This window comes from Morone saxatilis, unplaced genomic scaffold, assembly GCF_004916995.1.
Source record: "Morone saxatilis isolate NCDOM2014 unplaced genomic scaffold, NCSU_SB_2.0 Contig9, whole genome shotgun sequence".
Classification (NCBI taxonomy): Eukaryota; Metazoa; Chordata; class Actinopteri; family Moronidae; genus Morone; species Morone saxatilis.
The window spans coordinates 14157012-14167254 of NW_023340268.1; the positions used below are offsets into that span (position 1 = coordinate 14157012).

General features: G+C 40.1%; 1 protein-coding gene across 1 annotated transcript in view; it reads right to left on the reverse strand.

Annotated features, from left to right (window-relative positions):
• The window catches only part of LOC118342873 (calcium-binding mitochondrial carrier protein Aralar2), a 46433-nt gene extending 36190 nt beyond the window's left edge, over positions 1-10243 (reverse strand). The window contains exons 1-4 of the mRNA XM_035681545.1: positions 10175-10243; positions 8661-8714; positions 8355-8497; positions 2926-3041 (exon numbers count right to left, since the gene is read on the reverse strand). Coding sequence (XP_035537438.1) covers positions 2926-3041; positions 8355-8497; positions 8661-8714; positions 10175-10186 — 325 coding nt within the window. The 5' untranslated portion in view covers positions 10187-10243. The remainder of the gene's footprint in view (positions 1-2925; positions 3042-8354; positions 8498-8660; positions 8715-10174) is intronic.

The following is a 10243-nucleotide window of genomic DNA, read 5'->3' on the forward strand; positions in this document are numbered from 1 at the left end:
TTATAAGCTGGTCATATGTTTTGTATATAAAATGTATATTTTATGTAATAAGTAAAGCTGTAAATAAATGAAGGAGTAAAAAGTACTATATAAGTATAAATTAACATAAAATAGAAGCAATCAAGTAAAAATGTAAGTGCTTAAGTACAGTACTCGAGTAAATGTAGTTTGTTACAATCCACCACTGATTTTCCTGTGTTGACATGTGTAAAATATGCACAATTTAAACAAAAATTAGTGAGCAACGAGGCTAAGTAAAATAGTTTGTCTTCAAATCCTTTATAATGATAGAATAACAGTTGTGTTTAGGTTTTACAAATTACACACCACTTTTAAGGCTAATGACCATGCATTAACAATGTATAAGGCCTTCACCACCATTAAAATCCTCTCCATATTCTCCTTTCTGTATGTTTATGTTTTCATAACAAACAATTACCAAATACTTCTGTCTTAAGTTTTGAGTTTCCTCAAATAAAGACTTAAAAAAGAAATTTGCTGGTACAAAGTCTTATGAGTCAGGTCTTAACAAACAGCATGTGTTTCCTATTTTGTGGTTAACATTAGCAATTATTCGATTTTGGAAAAAAAAATGTCTGTGACTGTTTGTGACAAAATGTCAACGTCAATCTCCAGAACACAATTCTGCTCTGATTGAGACTTAAGTTCCTCAACTCTAAATCAGTCTTGAATGACACATGGCAGAACTTGTTTGAGCTGTGTAGGCTCTGTATTCAGAAGGAAAGCCTTTTCTTCTCACTCATGTTCCTCTGCCTGAACCCTCTAAGCCTCTACAGCCAGCGGACTGGAGAGACACTGAACATGAGTCCTAAATTACAGCCTTACTAAAGAAACAAAAACAAACCAATAGAGCGACCTGTTTCTTATTACCAAACAAGCCGCGCTGAACGAGTGGAGAAAGGAAAGGAGGAAAGAAACAATTTTTGTTTTAGAAAGACAGAAAGGGAGGGAAACAGAGAAAGGGAGAGAGAAAGGTGATATTTACTTCAGCTCAGTCTTACCTTCTGAAGGAAGACAGCTTGTGCATTGTTTTTTTTTACACTTTAATGAGGCAATAAATATACAGCCTTTAACTCTTTAAAGGAGAGGCCGCCTCAGAGCCCGCCATTTATATTATCAGCTTTTATGGACCTGTCAACACTCAGTCCTCTTTAGTTCTTTCTTTTTTTTGTCTTTTCTGGCTGAGGCACAACTGCATTTCATATGCCGTGTTACGTTGCAGTTTTTATGAACTCGACATTCCACCAAATTACGCATTTATTTTTCAAGTGCTAAAAATTCAGAGCACCGCCTGTACTTAACAGAAATTACTCAGGTTATTATCAAATAAAAATGGCTTTATAAAAAAAATGAAATAAAAAGAAATCAGAGTACAGACGTTTATTGCATGGGAAAACAAACGGGCCTTTAATGCAATGTAAGCTGCAGCTATTAATGTTTTTAATAGGTAATAAAGAAGGGAGTTCTTTATTTTGCGCCTTGGTGAGGCTCTTTAATCTAATGAACGGCAAAGAGAAAAAAGGAACCAGGGAGAAAAAGGGAGAATTCTGTAATGTATCACAATAAAGCAACTTTGACAAGTCTATAATCTCAGTCACAAGTTATTTGCTTTTGGTGAAATGTTAGCCCGATGCAAGTGGCAGACACTGTAGTCAGTGTTTGTTCATGGCATGATGTGTGTTATGTTTTTCATGCAATTTTCCACTTGTATGTGAGTCTCATAATTCACAGGCATTGGGATATTCATTAACCTTTGGGAGACGCAGAAAAACAGCAGACCTTTTAATTGCCACCAAGACAACGTCACTCTAATTGATCCTTTTAAATATGAAAATTTACATATGTGCATATATAATCACCCGCAATGATCTTGCACCCTGTCGACAGCAACAATTAAAATGAAATTCACTTACTCTTCCCTGTTTGCGAGCGGGATGTGTGCACCGCATTTCAAATCAAGCCTAATGTGCTAACGCCTCGCACACCTACAGAAGGCTGGCATTAGACTTGTTTAAATCAATTAGGCAAATGTGAAATAAGCAACGAGTACAAATGTCTTCCCTTTTCACCTCGGAGCTTCCAGGCATCAGAGTAATGGTGTCAATCATGCACTCGCACACATACATATGAGCTACCCACCCCCTCCTCCATCTTCATCTCCGTCCTTTAGTTGCCACCAGCCCTATCCACCTCCATACCTAACCTTACCTTCTTTACAGACAAGATACAGGACCATGAAAAGTATTTTTGTTTGTAAATGCAACCATAATAAGGAATAGATGTGCAGAGGTCAGACCCTCATATAAATAAAAGAGGAGTCTGTATGAAAACTTCTTCATTGGTGCATTTAAGAGAAACATGCTCTTTTCAGGATTGCTGAATAAGTCTTTGTTAAATGTCAAATGCAAGGTGTTGAGACTTCAACTTTTATTTCAAGTTACACAATACCGGAGTTTTTGATCTTTAAAAATCACAACTTCCTTTTCATAAACTAAGAAAATGCACATCTATGAAAATTGGTTTCCCTGATTAGCCAAAAGAAAGACAAGAGGTAGTGTCATAGTTATTTTAATTTCTTCAAAAGTGATTAAAGAAAAAGAAAAAAGTCTACAGTATACATGGGAACACTACAATGCTCCAAGAAGAGTAGAGGACAAGACACAATAAATACCAATATTTAGAAATGAGCAAGAAATTTCTCTATGTAACATAAGTGGTCATGAGTTTCTGGGGGTCCTGTACTTTTTCAAAGGTCAGTACATAATTCCAGGTCTCATGTAAAGCACATTGCAGCACTTACTGTATACATGCTAATGGTTTAATAAGACACTAGGTACATCTGTGCAAACTTGACTACAGTATAATTGTATAAAACCTCCGTAAATCAGTGGCAAAAGTACTTACCAAAAGAGGTCACTCCACTGCCTGCTTTATCAAAAAGCAGAAAAGCAACCATGAAGAGGGAGTCTGGGGCACACAGCACTGACTCGAACGCTACAAACTCCTGGAAGGAGATCAACCTGAGAGAGGAGAGAAGGGTAGAAAGAAAGAGGATAGGTAGGACTGTAAAAGACTGGCAAATGCTGTCATTTGAGTTAATTTATTAATTAATATTCATGTTTCAAGTCCCCTGTATAAAAACTTATTCAGCCACACGACTTTGATATTCATTTAGTCATATAATACATAATAAAGACTTAACCTAAGTTACACTAATAAAATGGAATATTAAACTAAAAAACTAGTTATTTTAACACTGAATTAAACTATGAACTCCATTGTAATTACTGCCACACAGTGGCAAACCAGCACACTTAGACAACCTATCAATCTGTGCTACGCGTAATTCAAGCGGCCTTTTATCCAGTAGTCTGTTATTCCATATGTAATGTCATAAACTCATCGAGTGTGACAGTAAGAAAATAAAACATTTTTAACAGCTCAGTGTGTGTTCCCAGTCTAAGCTGGCAGCTGGTATAGAAGGCCAACTTTACACCAACCGAAAAAAAAAAAGATTAAATATGAAGTTTTATATTTTAGTGTGCCATTTTAAACAAGTAGACAGGCAAGGACGGAGCTGCAAGCCAATCATGGAAATAAAATTCCACTCAATATAAACGTAATACAATATGCAGTTTAGAGTGAAAGTCAAGAGAAGTCAAGGTGGGGGAAAAAAATGAAATGATGGAAATTGATTTGTCTGCATCAAGTTATGAGTTAAAAGTAAACTCAACAGATCAGTTTCCTCTTTATATCACTTCCTCTCTTTCCAGGTTTGTCAGAGTTCTGATAAATACTAGTTTATCTCCCGTCTCTGCATAGTAACACAAATGCCCACAGGCATCATCAACAAGAAATAAATAAACATTGCTATTGTGTGAACCCACTGAGAGCCCCCATGGGAGAATCCTGCTGTGGGGAACTGGACCACGCAGTCTAGTCTTTATTTAGGCCCTGGTTCACAGTTGCCACAAGTCCATTATGAATTTCACAAATGGCTCTGATAATTATAGGAGGGGTCAATGCTAATGAGCCGTCCCCGAGCATCCATCTATTAAACCTATTTCAATTTCCAAAGGGGGGCACAATGACTACATTTTCCTGTTTGCTGTAATTATTATGGTACTGATGAAATTTAGAAGTGTTTGTTTGGACTCGAGAGTGTTTCAGGTTTTCATGTGGGTGCTTATACATATACTTATATATGCAGAAATAATACTGTATAGATGAAACAGACTGAGAAGGAGAAGAGCTGCGCACTGAGAAAAGTATTGGTTATAAAAAATAATAACCAGGAAAAAGGAAACATTCTTAAAATTGGTGAGTGCCAGAGATACCTGATAAAGGTTGAAAAGCATGTTTAGATTACTGGCTTCAAAGTCTCTTGAATGTAGTCTGCAAAAATGTTATTCTTCCCTTCAACCGTCCATGAAACAAAAACCAAGAGGCCAAAACAGTCAACACAAAAGACTGGTTTCAGTAAAACCTGAAATACAGAGTGGTACGGTGGCATCAATATGCTTCCAGAAAAAGAACAGATGTGTGTGTTAGAGAGAGCTACTGAAGAAAAATGTGGAGAGGGAACAAAAGTGAGCATACAGCTCTCCTCAGTGGCAAATCAAATCAGCTGTCGTTGTTCCAAAGGCAAGACGAATTGTTTTATTAACTAAGCAGGTAGTTCTTAAGAGCAGGGCCCTGCTGATGGTGAGTAGGTGGAAGGGGGCACAAAAGCACACTGCTGCGACCGTGAATCCACTGTTAAAAACAAAGCCAATGCGATCACTGCAGACGCTGCTGGAATATTATCAAACTCTCCAACAATGATCATTCTTTTGTGACAGATGTATAGTACACTCTAAAATTATACCTCGGAGAGGTTAATAAAGGAGTTTAAGCATGTACAATCTGCAGTGCAAAGACTCTGAGAGCACTAGTGTTCCCAGACACAACCGAGGAAAAAAGTCAGATTTCTTCTTTTTCACACGCATCAGTTTACATGCACGCTGCACGCTGGTCGGCCCGTCTGTGTTTTCCCAGAAGTGGATAATCAGCATATTAGTGTAACTGAGAGGGCGGTTGATCATGAAGGGATTGGACCATGGTTTTAGACCAGGGAGTCCAGACAAGATCCAGGGGGCATCTCCATAACACACACAAGAGAAACATTCCACGTACTCGTAAGCATTTACACACAGCTCTGCAGCCGGGGATGAAGCTTATGATGGTTGATTAGCAGCGCCATGACGGCTGCAAAATGATTACCATGAGAGGGGGAGGCCATCTTTTTTTGCCATGCGGACCCCAACCCCAACGAGACACCCAATAATCAAATCAACTGACGGCATCTCCCAACCATCAACTGCTATGGCATGCGTCCAGAGCTGCCCGATCCATGTACACAGCCTGGGATGAACTTCGGAGACGAGGCTAATGTGATACTGTAGCATGGCATCTCCTCTGCGTTCTGTGCACTTACTTTACTCCGCAGGATTTTGTTAAATCTTTAAACAGGCGCAGACATATCGGCCGCATGTGTCAGACGAGAGACGTAACACACAAGACATAAACAAAAGACTTAATTCTAGCATGTGCTTCTATAGGTGACAGCTGAATGATGTTTTTGTTTTACGGTGCCAATACAATGCAGTTTAAACTGTCTGTGATACGTCTGTCCAGCATGAAAACTCCACCCTATGTTCCATATATTTTTGTTTGTTTTTTTATCTTATCTTCGTCACCCAGCTTTTATCTCCGTCTTCTCTCAGCAGGCGTCTAAATACACTCCCTTGAACCGAAAACCAGGCTTGGAAACATTGTTTACAAGTAACATAAATGCATGGTGTTGGTTAGGCCCGGCTGATAGAAAGACAGCTCTTCTTCGTTGATAGTAGTGGGGAAGAGGGGCCTAGAGGGGCTTCAATAATCCCCTGTCCCTGGCGTCTTGGCATTGTTACTGACAGCCTTCCACCCACCTCAAGCGTGCTTGCACACAGACATACTCACAGACACACCCCAGAAAACACACGCACATACCCAGGTGAGTGCTAGCTGCCAGTGTCTGTTTGGTTTCTAAGAGTGGACACCCACCAGTCCAAGTCCAGAATGTCCACAGAAGCTGGCAGACTGCTATTTTCCCAGCACGCTCCCTTAACAAAGTTTTTTTTTTTCTTTCTTTTTTTTTTTTAAACCTCCAAGAGTCTATGGGGGAATGGGAGTCTTTTTCACACATGAACAGATGCTTCTATCAAAATATCAGAGGGAAGAAGGAATAGAGAAGCAAAAAGGTAGGGAGCGGGAAAAGAGCCGAAACAAGATGGAAGCAGCCCAGAGTGCATTATAGTATGTTAGAGAGTGTAAAGAGAGTGACGATGAGAGAGGAGGAATGCAAAGATGGTCAAAAGAGAGGACATAAGTAAGTCAAGTGAAAGAGGAAAATCTTTCACACCATCTAGTAATTCTGTATGTCAGTACACACATACATCATACATCTTCAACCGCCAAAGCGTCAAAGCCCCTCTCTCTCTCTCTCTGTCTGTCTATCTCTCTCTCTCCATATATGTGTCTCTGTCTCACTGGGAGCAGTGAGAATAAGAGGGAGAAAAGTGATTTCCACATAACAGATTGTTACGACTGTCACTATATCCCCTGATTTACACAGTCACGGAGGGGGAGGCAGACAAATGCATTTTCACTGTTTACATCCCCCCCCCCCACACACACACACACACACACACACACACAAACCCACTTGCATACAGACTCAAACACACACTAGAATCTAAGTAAAATTTCTCTCACAGAGATACAACAGAAAAGTAAGCATGCCATCCGACCCCCTGCTAAATCTATTACTCCTGACACATCTTGTTGGAATGGAGTCCTACCTGGCAAAAACAGCAGCAGGCACACCAGCTTCAAATATATTACACTCATATACCAACCAAAATGTATTGTTCGCAAACATATTTGCATGAAATCGGGGCAAGCCGGATGAAAAAACAGCTACTAAAGTGGTTTGTTTTGTCTTGCGCCTGTTCTTTTCATAAGGTTTGCCCGGATGAACACTTGAAAAACAATGCATTTGTGTTTCCAGCTAGCGCCGACGGTGCTGCATCTCTACTTTTCTGTATCCATTTGTTTTGTGTTCATGAGACACGGGTGTGCAGAATAATCATCTAGACTGTCTCATCAAATCATTTCTCCATCAAAGTTCAGGAGGAAAATAACACATCACAAAGTATGAGCATTATAAGGTTTTTACAATGTCAACTGTAAAAAAACGAATCACATCTAAACCAAGGTCTAAACAGACTTTTTTTCCCCCTGTTTTGCCCCCATATCATTTCCATTCCCCTCCACAAAACCAAAATGAGGTTTAGATACAAAGCCTGGGCCATGGGTTCCTAATAGATTTACCCTGATGCCACGGCCACCATTTATCCTGCTCCAAAGCCGCACAATGCAACGGAGTGCTCCTGAATAGCATGGGCAATTACAGTGCATGTGTGTGTTTTTTATGTCTGTGTGTGTGTGTGTGGGTGCCTCGCTCTCTCTTTTTCCAATTCCAAAACCCCCACTACTCCATCTCACCGTCCTCTCACACACACTCACACACACAGACCTTAAAGCAGATGTAATAACATGAAACTACGCAGCCATGTGCACTTTGCTCTTTGTAGAAGCCTAGGTGGGTTACGCAATGGGCAATGGGAGAGTTATCTTTTTTGACTTACCCTAACATTTTATTACCCATCATTATGTATCATTAAATACATACATATTAATGTAAAAAAACAGGGGTGATGGGAATGGGGGGAGGAGTAAGTGTGAAATTGGGGGTATATCTACAAAGAAGGAAACACCTGAAAGAGGCCTTTGGTGGTTTGATGTCTCTATGCCATATAATTCAAGTATGAACATTGCTCTGAATTTTTTACACCAAAGGATTCAGTCATAGGTTTGTTTATAAAATGCAAAATAACACTAGAAAGGTAGTTACACAAGATCAAAGGGATACATAATACATGCTTTGGTATGAGTCTTTCATAAGCTTACTACTTAGCAGTTGGCTTGATATTAATGAGAGGAGATACATTTGTGGCTTAGAGACTCAGCAAAGCAATTTTACAGTCAGATCAGCAACTTCTGCTACAGATATTTTCAAACAGTCATTTTGTGAAAACTCTATGGCTATATTTGCCCTCTATCTATCACATTATGTGTCACACAATTTACAACAGCAGTTATTCCATAAGCATACCCTCCAAGGTGCGAGGATTATCTAATAAATTCAGTTTCGCCTAATATTAAAAGAAAAACACCAAAACACCAACCCATCTTTCTTCTGATCCACCACTCCAGCCAGCAGCTTTGTGGCCTCATCCGACAGACGGATATCTGTGTGGGCATGGAGGAAACGGTTCACAAAGTCCTGCGGCGACATGAAGCAGTCGCCATTCTTCTTGACGCTGGCATACTGTAAAGAGAAAAACAAATACAGACACAAGGACGCACGCTGAGCTTTAGAATTTCATCAAAAAAGAAAAAGAAAAAACCATAAATCGAATGATAAGTGAAAAGCTTCTTTCACAGGAGCAAACACAAAAGAGAGAACAAAAAATACATAGGTAAACTCCTACCTTTTCAAAAATGGCTTTCAGCTCAGTGGGGTCGGCCCTCCTAGGCAGAACTGCCTGCAAGACAATGAGTGAGCATTGTGTGAATACAACTTTCATCCACACCAAGAGAACATGACGGCCCACTTTGCATCGTACATCATTTGAGCAACTTTGTAAAGCAGATTTTTTTCATTTGAAGCGAAGAGAAAGATTAGAAAAATTTAAAATAAACTGACAAATTAAACCTAATTTTGCGCTTGTATCCCTTTGTGGCTCCTGCTCAGGTATTATTACATGAAGCTCTGTCTTCAGGTCATGTGATGACACCTGAGCAAGTCACTGAGAAAGGCAGGAGATTTAGATTTAGAAAGGTCTAGGAAAAGCTAGTAAGTGAACACATAGTTGAAGGGCCCCTCCAGACATGTATGAAGAAATATACAAATAGTCTGCCTTTAACAATAATGTGTCTCATATGTTTTTTCCACAATAAAAGTGAAATTTCTACATTAAAATCTTTGCATGAATATTAAACTGTATGTGCACTGGTGGCTTCAACTTTCCTCATCCACATAAGTTGAACACTGGACCAGAGTTGACTTCCAAACTATGTATGATGTCACAAATGTTGCTGGCAGGCCCCGCCACAGAGAAACTTTCCACTTTCAGCAGATGAATGTGTAAACATCCTACAAGTGTCAAACTCTGCACATACATCATTCTGCACAGTGACTGTCAAACAATAAACTGTAGGAAGAAAAGAAAAAAAAAAACATTTTTTTGAGTGGCGGGCCGACTTTAAGTTAGTTCAGCAGAGAAATGTGCCTTGTTTTCTTGCGTTTTTTAATCATCTTATGACCTATAAGATTCATACTGTGGCCACTTGGAGGGTCCCAACCCCTGTTTGGGAACCACTGAATATAGAAGATGATGCTGGGGTGATATTTTAAAAACCAGAGTTAGAAGTTGGTGTGAGTGTATAAATGAAAACAGTTTGTGAACACACTGGCTGTACACAGTGAAACAGTGCAACCATGTTAAAACGTCTCCTAACGCCTGTAGAAACTTCTGGCACTTGCCCAGAGTTCATGACACGGTTGCCATAAAGCACAACGAGATGCTAACCAAGGTTACCGGCGAGAACAGCCGGCTTTTTTATTATTAGCAGAGACAGAAGTAAACCGAGGACGAGGCCTGAAAGCAGCAAGGTGGAATAAAAAAGCAGAAACGGTGTCATTACTGTGCTTTGCATCACTGTACAAACGACAGCTTAGTCAGTTTAACTAAGGAACCGTTCGCTAAATGTACATTAACTAGCTAACCGGCTACAGTAAAGCCTCAATGTCATTGCCGTGTGGTCAGTGTTAACCTCTAGCACATCCTCTTAGCAGGCTAACCGGCAGTCAACGAGCCCTCCGGGAGGATATCCTAACAGGTGGAGACCTCCGGAGGACACACTGCCGGGACCGAGCACACCGCCGACAAGGAGACAACTCCCCAGAAAGAGGAGAAACTGATGTTCAAACTCATCAGCTTACCTTTGCTGCCATGCTTAGCAAGCTCACTGTCAAATAGTCCCGTTCACTTCCTCCTGCGTGACGACGTTC